Source organism: Neodiprion pinetum, chromosome 4, assembly GCF_021155775.2.
Source record: "Neodiprion pinetum isolate iyNeoPine1 chromosome 4, iyNeoPine1.2, whole genome shotgun sequence".
NCBI lineage: Eukaryota > Metazoa > Arthropoda > Insecta > Hymenoptera > Diprionidae > Neodiprion > Neodiprion pinetum.
In genome coordinates, this window is record NC_060235.2 from 34904947 (window position 1) to 34927306 (window position 22360).

General features: G+C 47.1%; 1 protein-coding gene across 2 annotated transcripts in view; it reads right to left on the bottom strand.

Annotated features, from left to right (window-relative positions):
* LOC124215806 (uncharacterized) overlaps window positions 1-22360 on the bottom strand; it is a 262163-nt gene that overhangs the window by 146603 nt on the left and 93200 nt on the right. Inside the window, exon 1 of one of the 2 annotated variants that reach the window (XM_046619559.1) lies at window positions 3411-3527. The exons of the other annotated variant lie outside the window; for it this stretch is intronic. Within the exon in view, the coding sequence (XP_046475515.1) occupies window positions 3411-3509 (99 nt within the window). The 5' untranslated portion in view covers window positions 3510-3527. Of the gene's footprint in view, window positions 1-3410; window positions 3528-22360 lie in introns of those variants that run through there. 2 annotated transcript variants of the gene reach the window in all.

The following is a 22360-nucleotide window of genomic DNA, read 5'->3' on the forward strand; positions in this document are numbered from 1 at the left end:
AGTGAAACTAACGTCTAGATCTCGCATCAGATAGGGGAACAAGTCTCGTGATTGCAAGATACAGACCTTCGCCACAAGCCTTGCTTGCGGCTGATACAGGAGAACTTTAAAGTTGAGGCTTGAAGACTACAATTTTATTTTCCATCCACGTGGTGTGTAATTCTTGTTACACTTCATTTGCAACAAAATCAAAGGGATGATTATGCAACAAAATAAAGATCCGCCGGAAGTATCATGTACCACCATTTGCTGACGGAACATACCAAGTACCCTGCCGGTCAGATCTTCAACGAGGGTCGAAAGAACGCACCGCGTGCAGTTAAATATGAAATTAATTTTTTACGATAGGTCGTCAGTCGGGCGTAAATAAACTTGGAGTTTACTACCGGCGTAAACGTAATTTTGCCTGATTATGACGTTGGCTTTTCGCTTCCAAGACTATAAAATAAAACGTATCTCGTTGTGATAGCCATGCTTCGCGTGAACGGTTTACCTTTCATCGGCAGGGAGCCAACTAAATTGCAAGTTTTATATTATTTTATTCTTTATATCTACGTGTTTAAGACCGTTGCCCTATCGTCTCTCTTGAAATCAAAGTGAAAACTTTGCGACTCAAATTGACACAGTTCTGCGCTGCATTAGGTTCAACGGAATCTGCCGACAGGTAGAAATTAAATCTGCAGTCGCATACCTCGATTCCCTCTTCGTATTTTTGCTCCACCATAATATTTCATCGAGTTGTGGAAAAAATTCACCCCTTTTTAGATAAATACAATACACATATATAAGAAATTGCGAGAGCACCGTATTTCACCATAAATGAAGAGGGAATTTATTTTGACGCGATAGAGAGATTCCGCGAAATCAAGAACATATTGCTGTAAAGCATTGGCAACGGGAATCCTCCTTGGAAGGTTAAATTTCAGTTGGGATTTCGCCCCGATCGAGGTGTATCGGGCTAATGGACATTCTTTTATATCAACCAGAGTAACTAACCAAGCAACGTTGGCTATTGGCAGAGCCGGTAAGTAGCACTCTACCCACTGCCAGATAACGGGGTAATAAGGAGTGAAAAGTTAGCCCTCTCGGTGACAACGAAACGAACAAGTAGTCCATCGTAACGTTACTCCCGGGACAAGGCGGTTTTCAGATTAGGTCAAACAAGACCATTTCGTGGTCGCACGATACAGACTCCATATATTATCGACGGACACTTGCGGTCCTGTGCTTCGAATGAGATCGGTAAAAGTATCTTATTTGGCGAAGAAAAAGCACCACCTCTCGCTTCTATAGCTTATTGATCCGCAATGGCGACATTCTGCCTTTTGGTACCCGCTTACCGCCGTCGGTTAGTCTTGCTCGTTATTCGCGAGTGAATCGTTGTTATTTGCAGTGAGTTGAACCGATGGCTCTGGTTTTTGCGAGGATACCTCACCTGCGGCGTTAATTGCCACCGCTTGCCGACTGGAATAACCGCGAGTTTTCGAGGCGGTATCAAATCTAGCCGATCGAGCTGGAAGAGCTCGCATCAACGACCGTGCATTAAACTGCAAGGCTACGGTAAAAGGTAACCGAAGATTCTCAAATACATATTTTATTCATAACAACGTCTCGGTGGCCGAAGGATGTTTCGTTATACCTCCTTCGCGGTGAACTTTTTTCTCTGTAGATCGGTGGCGACCTTTACCTCTGTGAACGCAGCAGAGCGGCGCTTACAGTGAACCGCATCTCGCGGAGATCTCCGTAAGTTCCGATCGTCCTGAGGCAACCTCAAAGGCGGCTTTCATTATTTGCTCGTTTCCCCTCCATCGACATTCAGGACCTGACAGACTCGCTCGCGCTGCATGGCGTCTTCGGCAATAATTAAAAGCAGCGGCTCTACGCAACTTATGCATTTATGTGCGCTACTTACCAGGAATCGAAGCGGCGCGAGCCTCTGATCTACGACATTCCGGATTCCGCGGATCTCAGCTTTTACGTGATTGTCATACCGTTCAGCTATTCTCCGATGTACCCCGCCACCGCCGCTGGGAGAGAGACCCTTTCGCAATATAAAAAATCTTCTGCGCACGTTGCGTAACGGGTCTGCAGTCTCTACTTGACCCCACGGTACAAGCCTGGCCACTCCAGTCTCCTCGATTTCGGTAAGAGGTTTCGAGTGTCGTCGCATTCCCGCGCTATTGGATCTTCCATTCATTTCACCACCTTGGACGCGATTCTTTGTATCCTTCGATAATTTTCGTTCCGGCAAATTTCTTTATTCCCAGCTTTCAGAGTTTGCAGTCTCTCTCATGCTCCTGGAGAATGATCATGATCTACCAACCGAGTGTTTCGAGTCATGGACGAAAAAGTAGTTAAAAACTAGGAATGACCATAGCAATGCGAATGCTCTTCTATCAAGTCCTTCCGCATAAGTCTTGAAGATGGAGAGTTAGAAAGATTAACGTCTAGTAGGTATATCTAACGAACGCAGCTCATCAGGATCCGTAATGATACTACAGTCTATAGCCTTTGTTTAGTCTGATCGGGTGTTCCATGCGTTCGTCTTCAATCCGCTGTTCAGTCCTCAATCAATTTAATTACTCGTCCAAACGGTCGTAGACCATACTTGGAGCTTTATCGGAATCCACCGCTCCAACGGCGTCGTGGTTGTCACCTTGGTAAACGGATCACCGCATCACCGAACCGACAGTTTACCGCTAATAATACTAAATCACTTCAAGGAAACGCTGAATTACTCATGTAAATTTTACCGATGAGCTTTGAGGATATACCTGTTTGTTTCTGCTGCCAGATTCCGGGCGTCGAACTGTGCAAAGCGAACTGAAAAGCTGAAAAGCTGCGAAAATCACTTTCGATGCAAACGTTCTACTTTTGGGATTCCAAGTAAGACAAAAGTGATCGGGAAAATGAATTCTAGGGTTGACGGTATATATACGTATGCATTGACATTAGAATAGATATTTTCTGCCACATGCTGGATGATGAGATCCCGTAGATCAAGTCACCGTTTGCGACTACCACCGAATTTCTTCAATTCCCACGTCTCATTGTAAGATTTGTCACCGACAACGTAGATATTACGCGGCGGGGGAGTTTGTTTCCCAAACAAACAATTAACAAAGTGACAGTTTCTAATTTAACTTGGCTTATAATCTGTGTCGCCTCTACCGTTGCGGTTTCCCAAGGACTTTTTAGGTGAACCCACCATTTGCGACAGCTTTAATGAGACGTGGCGAAAGACGGAGTTCTCTCCCTCTCTCTTCATCTCGCTCCGTTAGTAGGTTAAGGTAGATTTTAAGGTCAACTGGTAAGCTGTGTTGGTCGTTTTTTTTTTTCGTTTTTAATAAAGTACCCACACCACCAAGCATACCGCGGAGCTGGAAAAATTTGATAAATATATCGCTTACGCTTGCTGAATTGAATGCTGCAGCGTAACCACGCGTGTGGCTTCGAAAATTTCCAGACTGCACCGTATCCCGCAGTGTCTTTAAACAGTTGTTAACCATCGAAATTACGAGGAACGTTTACCTCGGTAATAACCAGACTGCACGGTGACCTGCGTGATCTGTGTAACAAGGAACACGTTGAACTTTTGCGATTAACTCCGAATGAGAAATTATACCTTGGAATTTTAAATTGATTCTCAAAGTAAGCTTGACCCTCGTGCGAGACTGAATATATCCGCATCGTTTCTTCCGGGCAAGAAATACGCATGAGCAGGGTGCTCGCTAAGAGTAGACGCACAACTACGCCGCGTCGCAAAGCTTCATAAACAATGACGGTGTTCGAGCAGGTTGATAAGTTACGACTCTCGGAGGGCAATGCCTGTTCATTGGCTATCTCTCCGTCTCCGTTGCTCTCGCACTTGCCGGACAAAAGAGAGGAGGGCTGGAGAGGAACGGAGAGTGGAGAATGAGAAGAGGTAAGAGAGCAACCGACCAGAGAGGAGGGACTGACCTTTGGAATTTTCTGTGTCTACGGTTTACAGCGTGCCTATTTTTACGACGGTCACATTATTCCGAACAAAGTTGCTGACTTGAGCGTCGGTACTTCCTAGTGCCTCCTTCCTTCATCCATTTGACGGCGTATCAGATATTTCAGAGGCGAGTACGCGCGACCTTTTGAACCAAGAAACCTGCCATTCAAGTTTCGTTCCAAGCTGGACAAAATCCTTGGCGATATCTCGTTCGCCTCAGCACAGGTTATACGCAAATTAGGGTATAAATTCTTTCTTCCTGAGTGGTCAAATTGACAGCAGTAGCAATCTTGTTGTGGGACCTGAACATAGTCAAAGACAATTGCAATTATAGTCTTCGGACGTGATTCCAGTAATCTGTACGGCACGAGTGCTTTGTATGCTCGTAAAATGATATCTGCAGCCTGTAATAACAATTTCTTTCAACAAGGTTACAGAAACTTTTCTCCATTGCCGTCATACGTATAACGTATACAAATAGGGCAATTTCTCATGAGAACGGCAGTTTCAGTGAATCGGTTTTCCAGTGGATCTCACTAGGACGTGAAAAATGAAAATCTTATTCCAAGATGCTTCGATGTATCTAGACAAGCGGGGGTCAGCGCAAGTGCGCGCGCACATACGAAGTGCTCCGTAGGGATGACATCACATTCTTCTTGTCGGTACGAGGTAACCCCGAGACCTACCTTCGTCATTGTGTTGAAGTTAGCAATAGACGCGAGCCCAAACGCTGTGTAACTCCCGGTAATTAAATGTGAGTGATTAGTTAGAGGCGGTTAATTATATGGATTAATATGCAAATGCATACCACCGCTATCTCTATCGTTTTATACGCCGGCGCATAACAGTACCGAGAAAGACAGTCGGCTGAGTTCGGCACTGCCTGTCGAGACTAATGGGCTTTCCTACGACTCGAGATTGTTTTGCTTGAATTTAATTAAGTCTCGTATGAATTACACACGCCTAATGGAAATGAGAAAAAAAAATTATTATTCAAATTAGATGACTATGATTTCAACGTTAATGATTTCTGCGTTTGAGGTAAATCAATCATAGGGTCCGCACGAGAATACATACTCTCAATGGCGATAAAAAATGATGAAATTTCGAATAAATAATTGTTCACCTCGAAGTATAGATTTTTCTTCAAGTATTCAGAGACTCGGTATTATACCGGTTTATTTCCCTCGGTGAAAATTTCGCGAACATTACTGTGACAACACTCTCGATTACGTAAGGATATTCCTACCATTGCCGTGTTGCAGCCTTGGTGTTTGCTGACGCAAGCCAGAGTGCACGAAGACAGAGCGTTTCAAACAGGTTGAAACGGAATCACATCGAAACGGCTTAATGTTAGACGTTGCGCCAGATTTAAGCACCATCGCTAATTTTATTGGTCCGACCACGGTGGCAGTACTGCGCGACGATTAGAATGGAAGCATAAGGGGGAAGCGATTCCAGGTTAAAGTATTGCGCGTACTTTGTATTTTTGTATAAAAACACAGTGATAAAAAATTCCAAGCACGGTACATGTTCACCGATCGATCCTAATTGATTCGAGAAACGCAAGAAGCACATCTTCGGATTTCTGTAATCAAACTCACGCCAAAGAAATCGGCTTCCTTTGATTTCTTCCCCGCAGCGGTAGCGGATGAGTTCGGTTTCTTAAGGTTCCTTTCGACGATTCCGGTCACAGGCAATGATCCCGTTTTAGACTTGGCGACACCTGGGCTGCGTCAGGTAGACAAGCGCATGTCTTTAGGCAAGGACTCGCACCGCTCGAGGACTGGTCTACCACCTCATGTAACTAACATTAGATGCATAATGCATGCCGCCGGGGCGAATAGGTGTCGCGAGGAGAACGCCCGGACTGGACGACCGTGAGCCACTGCATCTAGAAGGCGAAAAGGCACCAGCAACTGGAAGCAGAGTCCTGGTGCGATCCACCCGATTCACCGTTGTCAAGCATTGTAATGGTAATACTCGACCGCCCTGATATATCACGCGGCACACACACGCCGCCGCACTTCCTGCGAACGCGTATCCCATTGTATCGTTACGCGCACTCGTATGCGTGCTGAAGCAACGGAGACTAATGGGGATTAATACCGAATGAAAGCAGACCAGGACGAATTATGAACACCATCTTTCACGCCCTCCTTATGGGAACTCGGATCTCGCCTGGAGTCGAGGAACAACGCAAGCGAACCTCTCCCTGCACCTAAATATGCTCTTTGATGACTCTGATGAATTCCCCGGACTTTCGGAATAAGAGTTATTCATCCCGTTGAGAATAAAAACGATCGTTTTCACACTTATCGCGTTCCTCGTCAATCCGTAGCCGATCGTAAAGCGTACCAACGGCCTGATTTTCTGACGCGACGAGAAGAAAGAAAAGAGAAACTATACCATGTCCGAGTAATAATGGATTAAAAAAACAATGGAAACGACGGAGGCATTGTTGCCCTAAAGTCTTTTGCAAGTCGGACGACTTCGAAATACTCACCGCGCATATATTAACCGCATTAATACCTGTTTGGACTTATTAATGCCCATATTATATTCATATGCGTAAGTCACCGCGCGCCGCTTCCCGATGATATATTCAGCGTCGCCTGTTCCTATTGTGCTTGTTGGCGGGCTGCGGCCGCTTGTTGTTTGCTTGTTTGTTTTTCATTTAACGTACAGCGAGACTCTCGTGTAAGCTTTGCTGCTACCGGTGTACGGCGCCATCGCTAGCCGAGTAGATTCAACAAGACCGCAAAAGAGCGCTTCGACCACAATAAACGTTAATAGTTAGTAGTCCTAAGTGCAGCGAAAGATCGATCACACGCATATCAACATGTTTCCCTGTGCCAAACAAAAATCCAAACATGGTTCACGGCTAATCCATCTGCAACTGTCTCGATACTGTAGTCACTCGCCTGTACGTTTCGTTCGTGATATTTTTCGCTAATGTATCGCGACAAAATCAGGTAGGGAGTAAAATTTTATCCAATATCATGCAATTGCTTTGCAATAACATATTGTTTTCTGCACAGAAGGTGAAAATGAGAAATCGACATTTCAAAAGTTTCTTTGTAAAAAAAAAAAAGAAAAAAAATCATTCCAAGAAACTAAGACTGTACCCACGTTATTATTAGATTATTAGATTAACGGAACAATCTGCCGAGACCGTTTTCCGCGATGAAGAAAAATAACAACGACGTTGAATCACCGATTGCGCGAGCTTAATCGGGGTTTATTGTTCCGTAAGGTGATTTCGAGGTCTCCGGTAGCTCTCTCTCTCCTCCGTAGACAGATGCGCAAGCCACGTTACGCCTGATGGCCCGTGAAATTGACCCGTCTACAGAATATGGCAAGCGCGAAGGATTTAACGGTGCAGCATGGGGACTCTCGGAAGCTTGGATTTGGAAACGGTTGTAGATACCGATTACCCGTACAATCGCTACAAGCCGTGGATCTAACATTACAGAAGAGAAATATATTTAAAAGTGGTTTCCTGGAAAACTTAATCTCTGACTAAAAGTTTTCGATTCGAAATTCATTGATTAAGAAAAGCAAACGTCGACTATGCCGTGGCACACGGCGTAGAAAAGCGACTTCGATGAAAGTCATTTTTCCGCTTGGAACCAGAGTGCTTACGTCCTCTTACGTTTAACAATACTTGGTCAAAGAAATGATTTACATCTGGACTTTTGTGCAGGATAAAATTGTTGAATTCGTCTAAAATCGTAAAAGAAGATCAGCGATTAAGGATGAGAAAGGATTCCAGGTCAGTAGGAATTCCGATACCGGCGTAAAAGTGAAAGAACATTTTCGTGTGAAAACGTAGGCGAACGACGAAGCAGCGGCGATAACCCAATTGAATCGATGCACCTCAGGCGTGCGAGATAGAGAGACATCGATAAAACCGACCAGGTCTCGAACAAGCACCGGCCGATTCCTTTTAACCGACGTGGATACCTCGTTAGCCTAGGCAGAAGTAGTACTCGATGTTGTACTTGCTCCGTCCTGCGGAGGTGTTGCTTTCGACAGCGGCATCGAGGGGAAGAGAGCGAGAAGAACCGCGTCGTGTGAACTCTGCAAGTCACGGACACCGAAGATGCCGCTTAACCTGCCGGCGGTTAGACCAAGGCTTTCAGTGACCATCTGCGCGCTCGTTCGAAAGGAGAAAATCGAAAAAGATGCGCGTATAGTGAGAAGGTGCTCGCCGGACACCGCCGACATGACAGCTCCGCTAGCAACGTCGATTCTCGTTAACTGTAACACCACACGCGCCTTTGCAGGCGAATAGGAAGGCACTATTATTTGCTACCGCGACTGCCGCGCACGTGCGCCAATTGCCCGACTGACTGTAGTAGCTCCTCGCTCTTCGAAGATTAAGCAAAAATTAATGTTCTTCCTTTCGGAGTACATTTTACCGAATGAATGAAATTGTCGGCCGATGATCACCGGATAGAAACTTCCGCTAGAGTATCTTGATCTGGCAGCCTTGCGTCTGACGTCCGCCAATCCGTCCGACAAAAGAAGTAAAAACCGTACGGAATCCAAGGCCGGCCAACAAAATTAGAGAAGTTTTCTGCTCAACGATGTTCAGCGTCTATGACGATAATCCAGGATCTCAATCCTCCGTTAGAAGTTTGGACTGGCCATCCAGTGGTCAGCGGGTACTTGACACTTTTAATGGTTACTAGATTTCTCTTGAGGAAAGGCGGTCGAGTGGGATCATCATTCACGCCGGCTCGATCATACTTTGCGCCTCGTCGAGATTGAACAACATATATTACACGCAGCGTATGCAGATCAGGGCGCTAAACACAGTTGCAGGCGATGAAATGGAACCGCCTTCGGCGTACGACGATGGAGCAAACCGTAAATTACTTGAAAGAAAAGAATGTACAGAACAAAATCGACCATCTACCTGCGCCTTTACATCATTTCGCAAATTGACGAGCCAAGTTCTATTCAACACATCCCGTATGTGTACATGTCTTGCCAGTTTAAGGCAAAGTATCACCGACCAGATATCTAATTATTACGGTAAAAATTCGCCTAGAGATCAAGCAACCCAAAAGAATGCGGACACAGCTTGTAAGTACGTATTTGTGCAGAAAGAAAATTTTACATCGCAATCGATGATGGTATAATTAAGTACTGGCAGCAACTCAGGTGTTCGACGTTCAACGATGGCTTTCTTGGTTTGTTGTGCTGTAATAATGAAAAGACCGGGAGGATAAGATGGTGCCTACAAACAAAGGAAATTTATGACTGACTCAATGGTTGTAAAAGTACCCGAGCAATCTTATAGATATGAGAGCATAGCCTGGAAACATGGGTAAAGAACGGTAAGTTAAATGCAAGCACAGTAGCTTCTCTTCCATCGAGAAACAAAAAGCCTCCCATTAATAAGACGTTAACATAAATCACAAGGTGGCAAAAACTGCCGCCTACACATAAAGGCCTTTGCTCTTCTCACTACTAACAACGATAATACTAACCATGGATTGCGGTTGTAACATCGTCGGGAGCAAATCATCCGAGCATACCTATGAAAAAATATAACACGCGGAAGTGGAAAACAAAAAATTTTAAATGATCAAAAACGAGTTCTAGGGTAGGTATAAACGGTGTGTAAAAAGTGTTGTAAAATTCGAAATTGTACGTCTTTGCACCAGACCGCAATTGGTCTGAGGGAAAAAGGCCCAAGATATTCGTGACCATGGACTCACGAATGAAGTTGGCTACTGGCAAACTGGCTACCACTCGAGGTGAAATATTAAAAATGAGCTGTGTAATTGGCGCGGTGGGAGTGTGGCAGTCAAGATTAGATCTAAACTGATCGCTAATGCTGTTAATTGCGATGGATTGTGTAATTGTGATACTCACACGTACTTGCGAGACACGCATGACCTTCTACATGCCCGTAACATGCGCATGCACTACGGTTACGGTCGGATTTTCTTCGGTAGTGTAAGTAACAGGTATCCACACGAGTTCGCGTACAACGTGAGGAAAAGAGAGCCTGAATCAATTTCACCGGTAGCTACACTGGAAACCATACTAAATCCGGATAATTAAAGCTTTAATGGGTTTACCTCGAGGAGCTCTATTTCTGTCTGATACATAAACCGACTTGAATTGTAATTGGGATTTTTCTTATCTGTTCAAATCTTCGAGAGTCGTTAACGGACCGGGGATGTATGCCGCACACATATCGCCTATGATATACGTGTACGACCTCCGGGGCACGCGGCACCTTTGCCGCAGTTCAATTGGCCACACTCCAGTGCCAGATAATTGAAACAACAGAGCGAATTGACGCTGCGATTTCATCCAAAAAGAAATACGACCTTGTTCTTCGTCGAACGAATTAAACTTTCGTGCCCGATGCTCATCCCAGCCCGCGACCGTGTCAACGCGGGATGTGTTTACCACGTATTTTCGTAAGTCAAGTGCCTGTGAAAATATCCACGCGAGAGTTTAGAGGAGACGCTACAGGAGCTGCTGGTTCTTCAAAGAGCTTCCGACAAATTTACGCAGCACGCGAGTTTTCGTCCCTACTCGCTCATCGTACGTTCAGAAACTATCGAGGCAACCGTAGTTATGTTATTTATTACCTTGGCTTTAGTTACGTTCGATGAATGCTAGTATTCCAGGGGAAAGGGATCGAAGAAGGTAATAAGATGGTCGGCACCGCCAAACAACGATACGTATTATCCAATGACCCATGGCAAATCACAATGTGAATTAAACAACAGTACCACGGCTCTCTTTCTTTACACCTTAGCCGTCAGTCTTATCTTTCCATAACCAATCACCAGTGGATTGCTCATACGGCGGACGATTTCCTTTCCAGGCGAGATTGCCGTTTGGCAGAAGGAGGTAAATTTGTGCCGCTTTGATTGGACGGTGCCACACAGAAACGAGAACAACTTGGATCTATTAGGGCCAAGTAGCCTTCGATTCTAAGAACCCCGCCGTATCAGTTCTCTACGTATTAGCAGACGTCTTGGCAATTTGTTACGCCATCTTAGGTCTCGTAGAACGCGGCGTTCTTCAAGCTGGTCACGATGGACGGAACGGTTCAGGAGGATGATCGCGACTCCGAAGTCAGTGGCGGCAGCGGCGTCTTCGGGAAATAAATGATCCCATTAGGTAATAAATCAATCACGAGAAAAAGTCCCGGGAGCCAAGAAGAAGAGCCAGGAACAGCGGCATCGGCATCGGTAACAACGGCGCATATATGACGCACGTTTCGAGGCTGCGCGGGGTTGCGAAGGTGTCGCACGCGAGTTCCGCCCTCGCCTCCGCAACGTCACATCCGTCCATCCCGGTCGCCGTGGTTCGGTGGAATTGCGGCCCGTGTATTCAGGAGCGATGAAACGCCGTCAGCGGGACTTTTACCCAGCGGAAAAACCGTCGTCGGCAATTTGTGAGCCGAGGACAGCCGCTCTGCTTGTACGTTTCTCTGTCTCTGTACGGTTCGCGCGCGCAGCTTCAGCGGCGGACAAGATATTCTGCGGCGGCATTCGCGCAAAGACGCACCTTTCATTACAGATAATGCCTAGCTAATTTGGTAAAACAGAAAAATTCCGATGTCGCGTAGGGAAGAAATATACGCCCCGACCTTGTAGGGCAGCAGCCGACGCGGCACGTTGTTAAACCCCCTGCCATGCCATTTCGCGCGCTACCGAGCCTCGACGATTCTTAAGCGCCCACCGGCTCCCTCAGACTTCCTCCGAAAGAACTCTTCATTTCCGAGTAAATCGCCGCCGATCCCCGTCTCATCTTCATTCGCCGTCAACTGCTGATCCCCTCCGGGGATCCCCGTAATTTATCGGGTCAACGGCATCGTCGGAAGAGCATTGTCTCATCGTGCAACGAAACGCGAACGTCCTCTTCGTACGGTGATATACCTTCGACGATACCTAGAAGTGACTTTCACCGGGAATGTTATTTTTCTTGATTTATGATGTTAGAGGATGTTACTCAACGAATCATTAATTTGCGCAAAAGATGGAACGATTGTTACGACTTAAAGCAAAAAAGTTTTACAGGCGGATCATTTATTGCTTCCCATTGTCTTTCAAGTACTCCTCATTGCTCATTATGCAACGGTTCCAGATCCTTCCACTGTGCAGAGATATCCGCATCTTGAGAAATCAGTTGTATTCACAGGTTGGACATTTATAGATTCTGTATACCTATGTCTATATGCATTTATATAATATATATACACACACAAACACATCTCGTTAAAATTTCTTCAGTGAATTCTTCGTACCGCGGAGATCGTCGCGGTCGCCTAAAGAACAGTGTTCATAATTTGCGAGAAAGGAATTCTCAGGCGTCGTACGCAACAAACAGCTCTCGCTGGCGACGTTAACATTCCCTGAGACCAAGAGCGAGAGAAGAATCGGTTCGCGTGAAGAGGCACGCGTTACTTTCTTCTTCGGGGGTGCGATAAGAAGTGAAGAATAATTCCCACCTACGTGCGCAGCCACTCTTCGTCAGAAAAAAAAGTGGGTCACGAGAGAATAATTGGTACGACCTTACGTGTCCGTGAAATCTGGGCAGCTTAGACAACGAATGATTTCATTCCAAAACCATTTAGGCTAAAGATTACTTAACGTTAGTTTATTTGTCGTACTTCTGGAGTATGGCTTTCTCAGAATGTCCAGCAGCCATTCGTGCCGACGGGACACTCTTAATTCTCCAAGATTAACCCGCAGCGTCGAGGTCCCATATTTCTGAAAAGACACATCGCTCCATCTTCGAAGAGAGCCCCACCCTCTCGTTCCCCGTTATCTTCGGATCGTCCGCGCGTTAATGAACCTACCGAAGCACCTAACCTACAGAGAACAGGCAGCGGGTCGTGCTTGTTCCCGAGTTGCTCGACATTCCTTACAAATGTTTCGTTGATCAGATTATTTTTGAATTCCCCTTGTAACATATCCGCGTGGTCTCGTGCGCCCGCGGAATCGCTTTTGTATCTGAAGGAGGAAGTTTTATTTGAAATAATTGAAGCCGGGTCAGCCACTACCGCAGCAATACCAGAGCACTGCCAGAGCACTACCTCCTTCACCTTCAGATACCTATCATCTTTTATTAACTATATATCCCTGACACCGGTTACACGATGCGTATTCGGTGATCCGAACAAAAATGTTCTTATTCGTGATTCTGCCGTCCAAATTGATGATCGCCGATGGTTTTTTCATCCGATAGACGATCCAAATGATTACAACGGTTAAAGACGAACAATACAGTCGAAGACGGAAAGTATATTGGCAAATGCGAATTCGTACCGGCCGACATTACGACAGCAACTTCCAACAAATCGACTAGAATAATATTTCTACGACAACTAAAGCCGGCTATATTATTAAGGAGCATTCGCCACCCATTGTTATCGCAGAGTATCTTCCCAGAAGACGATTAAGCATCGGCGGAGCGCTCGGCAATCCTCTCAAAGCCTCCCGCAGGTCGGCGCACGGACGAAAAAGGACGTACGGTGAAAAAGTGAGGAGAAAGATGACTGGAATATGGGAGAGAAAGAGACGCGCATACACAGAGAGCCGAGCAATCGTTACCGTCATTACTCATTACGCTCCATGAGTCTGGCTTCTGTGCCTTCGTTATTAATTATTGTTCATAGGTGTCCGGAACAGCCCAATGAGTGTACGCTCGACTTCTGTGCAGTGCAGCGCAGCTCAGAATCAGCTCAGGTATTTGCCACCCGGGTTCAACCGGCACACCGTGCAGTGCGCAAGCACGTTGCGACATTTTCCTATAATTATCGTGCTATTAGGAACACCGGGCGCTAAAGGCGTCTCTAGGTAATTGCCGAGACGAACGCGTCGTCAGCCGTGGAGAGAATAAGGCAGGTAGGCAGTAAACTGCTGCATTGTCACTCGCCGTGACCTCGCGTTGCGGGTCACCCACGTGATGCGTTCAGTTTTAATTAACCTCGCAAACTTGGTCGCGAACCGGTCGTCGTGTTTTTCTTTCTTTCTTTCTTTTCTTTTTTGTTTGTTTGCATCTCTTTCTCATTTTCAAACCGCTGCCCCCAACTTGCCGTGTTTCTTTTTCGATTAAAAATCCCCTAAAAAGCGTAAAATGTTTTCATGCTCCTCTATATTTGTTTTTATAACTCAAAGCCGCCCGGAACACGCTGTTGGTGGATTCCCAGCTCGAATTTGATACAACGTGCAATTTACAAGCAACAAAAAGTTGCACTGATTTAACAGCAAGCTCGCCGTGGAGCCGTTTTTAGGGGCGTAAAACAATGCTTAGGCTTATCTAACGATCGTAGCCTCAATGGGCGTACACCGCGACCTCGATCAAGCAAGCAACAGTTTTTGCTGGGCGTCTCGTTCCCATGCCGCGATGTCCAATCCGCTACAAAAATCGTCTAACAAGGTTCCATAATAAATTACTGAATGTTCCCACAGCGCCATGCTGGCTGCTGCTTAGAATTATACCTACGGGAGACAACCATGGTTATGTATCGCAGCCGGAAAAAGTAGCATCCTGCTTTGAAGGATCCAACGCCAGATTATGAAAGGTGGTGCTTCACTTTTCTTCGTTTCATCTCAGGCGTTGCCGGCAGCTTTTACGGATCAAATAAGCTCCTTCCTCTCGAGTACAACATTATGCATCATTACGTAGAGTTTAATTCAGTGATCACCTTTCACACAAACGCTTTAAAACGAGAAGAATATTACACGGTGTGCGCGGATCGCGACGTTTTTTCGTAGACATTTATTATTTTTTGTATAACACTGATTAACAATCGTACATTCAAAGGGAAACGCAATTTGCGAAACACGAACCAGTCCGGGGCTAGTCAATAGGAGTGCCGGGCGAGCGATTTCGAACGCAACAAGTCCTTAAAAAATTTATTACATCCGCAGTCGCAGCGAACGATCTCGGACGCAGCTAATAAATATTGGGAAACAAAGTTCTGAAGTGAATCTGGCGGTGAGTCGAACTGTTGCCAATAAACAATAGCGGTCGTTACTGAAATATCAAACACGAGAGATCCGAACACGCCGTGGGAACATTTCGGACTTCGTTGGCGATTCTTTTTTCATTCGTTCGGTATTATTTTTCATTTTTTTTTTTTTTTTCTGTTTATAATTACGCAACGCTCCACTCCGCGGCCGAAACTAGATCAACCGTTTATCGTGAGTAATAAATTTCGAATATGTATACGTAATTGAGACCTGAATGAGTTTTACTTACTCGATTTGGAAGTACGAGACCAAGTCGTGACGCTCAACTGAAACCCGTAAAGTAAAGGTGGGCATAAAGCAAGGGAAATGTTTGGAATATTTTCCAATTACTCAAACTTTTGAATATGCCACAAACGAACATAAAATTAAATTCAAAATCTGTGCAAACGGTAACTGCGCGAACTAAATTATTTGATGAGTTCAAATTTTGCAATTAAAATTAGAAACCATTACTCAAAGAGGATCGTACACGAAAGCACGGTATGCAAATGAATTCGGCCGTGGTTAACAAAAAACAATTTTTTCCTGCTACCTCCTCCTGCAGGTAGCTTTTTCGCATTTTATTTTATGCATACATCTTTCCTCGATTGCGACTGCGGCGAAGCGAGGCTCCGCACCTGTCACCCAAAGGACCAGGTTGCGTTTCTCGTGGCCGTAATCTACGACGCGACTCATACTCGGTGACTTATCTACCTCTCGTATCCTCCTACCCGCCTGAAATTCACTATTCTTCACTCCGCCACTGCCGACGAGCCATCCTAATGCGACGTGCTCGAGGCTAGACGAGGCTAGACGAGGCTAGGACGCTTCTGTGCGTAGGTAATCCGAGGTGTAGCCTATGCCCGGGCAGCTAATAGATGTCTAGCAAATCCAACCCAACCCAACCTCTGAGACGAGGAGGGGAAGTCGGATAGGCGTGACTCCGTCTCATCAATTCGCAATAATGTCGACACGACTTTTTACTTACGCCGCGACCGTGGGACGGCGGAATGAAATCACGAACAAATACGCGCGCGCGCGTTAGCCGAGAGATTGCGTAGGTTGTCTCTGGTGGGGTATTTAATCGACTTTTTAACCTCTCGTGCCTATCTTATGCCCACGTGCCTACAACGCCGATCAATGTACCTGCGTGTAACCGGGGTGCATCTTTTGTCGGTATCTGCGTCAACGTGCACCGGCGGTAATATCAATATCACGCGATGTAGCTAAACTGGGTGGCGCACAATTTTGCTAAAATAAAATTCACTGTCACTTCCCGTCAAAAAATTCATAATTCCCTGACCTTTTTCGACGTAACGTAAACAATGTTGGACTGTTTTTTGACCAAAAATCTCCAGAAATCGAAGAGAGTGGGGTGGAGGAAGGGTAGAAATTTGCACTTTACCACTTCCGAAAGCGTGATCAGTTAAATTTACGAAGCATGATTGAAGTTCGCGAACAATTCATAGAAAAAGTACGTTTTTTCATGTAGATCATCGGTAATTTCCCAACAATTCCCGATTTTCCCGGTCTTCTTTCTTCTCTGGCACGACAAAGAGACATTCGCGGAACAAGTTGCTTCATACTCTTGACCTCATCCCACATCGATTCGAATTCGAAATTCAATCCGGTAAACTCCAAAGATCGCCTGGGGAATGACCGGCGAGATGGCCCAGCTGTGGGCGTGAGTCTCAAGGACTTTGAGCAAGGACCGAATGGCCGGTGGCCGGAGGATGCGGCAGCATTCTTCTGGTTCGGTAGTCAACTTGAGACCCGCTGCTGCACCCGCGCCCAAGGCGGTAAAGGGTCCAACAATCCACATTAACTCCCACTTAAAATTCACATCCCGGCGTCGGGCCTAGTTTATTTCTTTTTTACATCTGTACGCGAAGTGGCGCGCATGTACCACGAAGGATGTGAGAATTTATCGCACTAATTTTTGGGACAATGGAGTCGCGGGACCGCTCGAGTAAGTCCCGAGTCTTGAGAATCGTCGGGAGGAAGAAGTCGGCCGCGCTGTATCCGAGCTCGGTAGCAGCGGTGCGAATTACTTCCCATATACGTAGCGTGTCGAGGTTATATCGACCTCCTCCCGGGCCTCGAGCTCGACCCAGCTAATGCTCGGTCTACAACGCCGTAAATATTCACCCGACTAATGTGCCGAGGCCTTATACTTTACGCCTTACCGAGCCTCTTACACGACGACGCTCCGCGAGGACCCGTCTCGGCGATCTGTACTTCTGGACCAGGCACGCGGTCTTGTACGTGTCCTATATCTCACCGGCCGTCCCCACGGGGTGGGAATTAACTTCACCAATTAGGAATTCAAATTTACTGCGGTCCCGATTTGGGCATTATTCGGAAGTCGTCGCGCCGTTTATCCCGACTCGCCGCCACCAACGGTCCCATAGCGCGTCTCTTTATACCAACGGGAGAAAGAACACCGGGCTGGAAACACCTTGGGAGTCAAGTGAACGGGCGGGAGAGAATCATTCCGGCATTTTTGAATCACTGTAACTGCGAAATTAGGAACGCTCGTTACCCGACCGAAATTCAGGACCGTCTTTAATTTTCTCTTGCACCCAAGTTGAGCAATTGAACAATCCGAGTCGCAACGAGTTTTCGTTTCGGAGTCTGGACAACAAATGGTCTCTGGATGTATCGTGCATACGTGACCGTCAGTGTTCGGTCAGTCGGTTGTCCTCCGTGCTCCAATTCGTGTGGCTGGCTGTGACTCGAGTTCCGACTCTTACCTTCGTATATTTTCGAACGAGTATTCGAGCCGTCAGCCGACCAGGTAGTTTACGCTCAACCCAATTATTGTTATTTATCTCAATAGCCAAGCTCATTAATAGCCGACTATATTCCCGTCCACCGTCTCTTGTCTCCCGCCACAAGTTCCCCGCTGTATTTGCATGCAATTTACTTAAATCAGTAGCCGCCGCTACTGACAGGCCAACAACGTTAACCGTGCACGCGCTGTGCGCACCGCGCCGCGTCGCGCCGAGCACGGTCGTCCGATTGTGAGAAAAACTAGAATATAAGGTCCGAACTTCGTCGGGAATTCCCTCGACCGGATTGCTCCGAAGCAGCGTCACACGGTGCGCGCCCGGTCGACGTTGAATCCAGGACTAGATGCTCGCGAGGAGCGAGCGCCATCTGCATCATTAATAGGCAATGGTACCCCGCAGTGATCTGCATAAGCCCCGATCCTTAAGCGCGTGCAGTTAACAAGCATGTAAACAAATGCGTTCTCCGTCTCTGTTTACCACGCGGTGTGAGAGATCGCAGGCTCGTTATCCGTCTGACGAATGTTCAGGATACTCGCCGGAATCTCTAATTCTTGCGCCAAAGTTGGATGACAGAAGCTGGACGCGAGCACGGCGTAGCTGTGCAGGTTCGCTAAGCTCGCGGGTCGTCGCTTCGTAATTGGACATTTTTCCACAAGTATATCGCCGCGGGAGGCCTTCACGAAATTAGCATAAGCGTGCTCGTCCTAGTGGCATCAACGAACCGCTATCCTGCGCCGAGTTAAAGGACCATCTTATACTTTTCGACCACTCCTTGAGAACGAGATTCTTCCGCGTCCAAAACAAGACTCGCGCCAGAAGCACAACTACTGCTCCGCGGTACAAGATATACGGTGGGATAGATCTGCAGGAAGACGGACGACGCATTGTATGACATTTAAATGATCCAGCGGTAGCCGAGGACGAAGGAATAGCCTGATCGCCTAACAAGCAGTGCATAAGGTAGGCACTTCTGAGACAGTCAGCGTCGGAAAGCTCCCAGATCGCGACTGCGCTGCAGAAGCTTGTGTAACTAATAGAGCGCTGGAGGGTGTTTCTTGGAAAAGTTTGACCAAGCGGCATGTATTGGTCAATTAAGTTTGCCCGTATAGTCGGTGCGGAGAGTGAGTTTACGGTGACGCGGTACGGAGTATGGATTTCGGAAGTCGTATAATATAGGCGGACTGGTGTCATGCCTTTCATACGCGGGTAGCCGTGCCGAGGTTCTGATAAGCGCGGCAAGTTTATGACATCGGATTCTTGCTGGTTGAACATGCGCTACGGCGCAAGGTATGACACGTCCACCGGCTTCCACTAACGAGCTGCCACGAAGAGTATGGCGGCGAGAGGCGAGAGGCGAGTGGCGAGTGGCTAGTCTTAGTTGTGTCAGCGAGAAATATCTCTGACCACACCGCTGTGCGCGCATCTGCATCCACTGCACCGTGTAACCAGCACCACCGTCAACCAGCAGCCCCTTTATATAGAACTGACGACTTTGTTAGCGCGCGTTCGATAGCGGATAGAAGGACGAAGGAGACGAGAGAACCGATGACTTCGTTGTTGGTCCAGGTTCGCTTGGCCGTTGGTTAACGCGCTCGTCCCCGCGAAGAATAACCGTAGGTTATTTTCTTATCGATGAAGGTACGCCGTTCCGAGATATCGCAGTGCCGGTGCTTACCTAGAACCGCGGGACCATCGGGAGCTCGTCGCTTCAACGATTTGAATGGAAGCGAAGAATTCAATTGTTTCAATTGACGGAATTAAGTTTTTCCGTTCTCCTCATCGGCGAACGTAAACGGACCAACAATTGCCGATGGTTTTAGAAAAAGAGTAAGCAAGAAATAGGTACTGATTCCAATCCGTGTCACGGCCCATCGATCCTGATCGCTTCATCGTGCCGTGTCTGCTACTCGGCTGCGCAATTGCCTCGTCAAACGGAACTCCAGCTGCAGGGGATTTACAGGGTTAATTAAGAGCCCCGCAGTGGTCCGAAATGAACAGCGGGCCACACGCTGGGTTTTCAAAACACCATATTACGAGTGAGTATTCCGCTCAGCTCGGACCATGCAGCGTATGAAAATACTCCCTGTTGTATGGACCACGGAGCGGTTCTCGGCCAAAGTACGATTTACAGTACACCCGGAGAACTGTCGAGACAAAGGTCGGTACGTGGGACGGGTCGACAAGTTGACGATAGGGCGTGGCGTCGTCGGGGCGCCACAGGTCTACGGATATGGCATTTTCGTCTGTCCGGGTAGCAAAATGCCGTCGGCCGAGCTGCGGATATTAACTACGTTTTTAACGAGCCCGGGTAAAAAGTTTAGCGGGGCAAGAGCATCGGAGCCTCTGAACGTAGTAATATTAATTATATGAATCGACGATACGCCGCAACATTCCACCGACCAGTTTTTACCACGGTGTACACTGATTGCCGCGGCATCTCGTCGACGCGACTGTGCCGAGCGTACCTCGTCAATTATGCAGACATTGCGCGCTAGGTGCAAACGACGAGCAAAATACACGCCGGATGTCGTTATAATCGGCGTACCTTGTCTGCGCGTTGAGACTTATGCCCGAAAAGGGTGTAATCGCGTCGATCGGGACGAAGGCAAAGCTTGAGGTATACGTCCTGCGGGAGAAAAGTCACGCGTTTCACATTCGCCACAATTTACATTTATATCGGTTCACCGATGCAACATTTTCTATTTATGAGAAGATAAAGACGAAGAGTATGGTCATTTTCTATTTATGGGATGATAAAGTTGGACAAGACGCGGCCGTTTCGCGGCACGCTTTTGCAGCCCGATCTACTCTCTACTTCAACGTTTCATAGGCTGTAAAGCTCGCTGCACTCGGCGATGCTCCGTTTCGCGCGTATGTCCATTCGGTTGTAAATGCGAGGATAAAAATTTAGGCGAAATAGCCGACCACCGGCATTGCGCTACGTATGACGTTGCGAACACGTTTCAGAGGCTTGGTCACCGGGATGGGCGATTTTTCAAACAAGCATCACTTTCCAAATGACGTGACACGCGGAGGGAGAGGGTGACCAGCGAGACTCGGATATCATCGTGGGTAGCGCGAGTTGGCGTGGCTACTGCGAAGCTCGTTTCTAGACCTCATTACGCCCGCAAGCTGAGCTCGTTACAAAGCAAGAGAATCGAGCAGACCACGAACGCGGAGTAGGCAAATCTCCGTTCCTCGCCGAAGAGGAGACTAACTTACGAAACGGGGATGACTCGTTAGTCGATGAAAACCTTCGGTAATCTCTCCACGCCTCTCGCTGTATTTAAATTTCTAAATTGACAAACAAGGAAATAACCAGTCAGCTATACCGCGACACCAGCAATTGCCCGGTTAGACGTTCAACGAGGACAGAAAATTTCACCACACAACTTCGGAAGCAGCTCACGTGCCCATCAGAATGTGAAACAACTTCGGGGATCCAAGATTGACGTGGTAACGTCAGTCTCGTGCTTCGAATTAGATGAAGCGTCAAGGTCAGCTCAAAATCCGAGTAGTTCAAATTGCGTTAAGCCGAGATTGATTTGAAGGACTTGAGGCCCAAGGCCGTCACCTTGACACGTGCACCTGCGCCTTTCCACTTCTGGTTAACACCTTACCGCCCTTCTTGTGCTAACGCCGACTCTCTAATTGTCTACCGCGGGGTCGTTCCTACTTACTTAGGCCCCCCGAGTTCGGTCCAGAAGGAATATACCGCCGGAGGCGCGTCGAAACATACGCGGCATCCTCGCGACTGGGTAAACGCAGCTTCGCCTTTCGTAAACGTCATGGAAAGCCACCTCGTCTCGGTCGTCCCAGGTCCGCGCTGACAGCTGAAAGGTACTTGTGCGTACGCGTCAAAATAACGTTGTCACAAGAATAACTGTATAAGGGCCTCAACGACGCGACCAGTAAATAATTTCAAGCGGTTGAAAATCATTACCGTGACCCAGTGGGAAAGAGAGTAAATATCTCGGATAGCGCATCGGGTACGAAAACCTATCCTCAGAAAGCCATATGACCATTCATTGCGCTATGCGCGTTGGAAGTAATATACGTGCACCAACATCGGAGGTACGATCTTGCGAGTTAATAATTTGAAACGAATATGTGAAGAAGTAAGAGAAAAAAAAAAAAATAAATAAATAGCGGCGGTAGAATAGATTGCTCAGGGCGTTGAACGGCGTCCGTATCCGAGGACTGGCAGCATCGCGGGCTGTATCCTAGGTGATAAGTCAACGGGGTGCCCTAGGCGCCATACATACTTTGGCGGGCACCACGCCACAAGCATTATTAAGAGCACGCGCCACTCGGGTGAACAAGTGCATACGAGCACAGCTTACACGTGTGTATAGAACCAGGAGAATAAGTACGAAGGCGAGGAAGGTAAACACTATAACCGATAGGTATCGGTTCGTCGACGCGACGAGACGCCCACGACGCCGCCGGCCGTCAATATCCTAAGCCTGAACCTGTGTTATTCACATCCGGTGAAAACTCAGCGCTAATAGATACGTCTAATGACTTACCACCGGGCAGTCGGCCGATTATACCTATAGATTCGACACGCTGACAGACGCTGGTTTGCT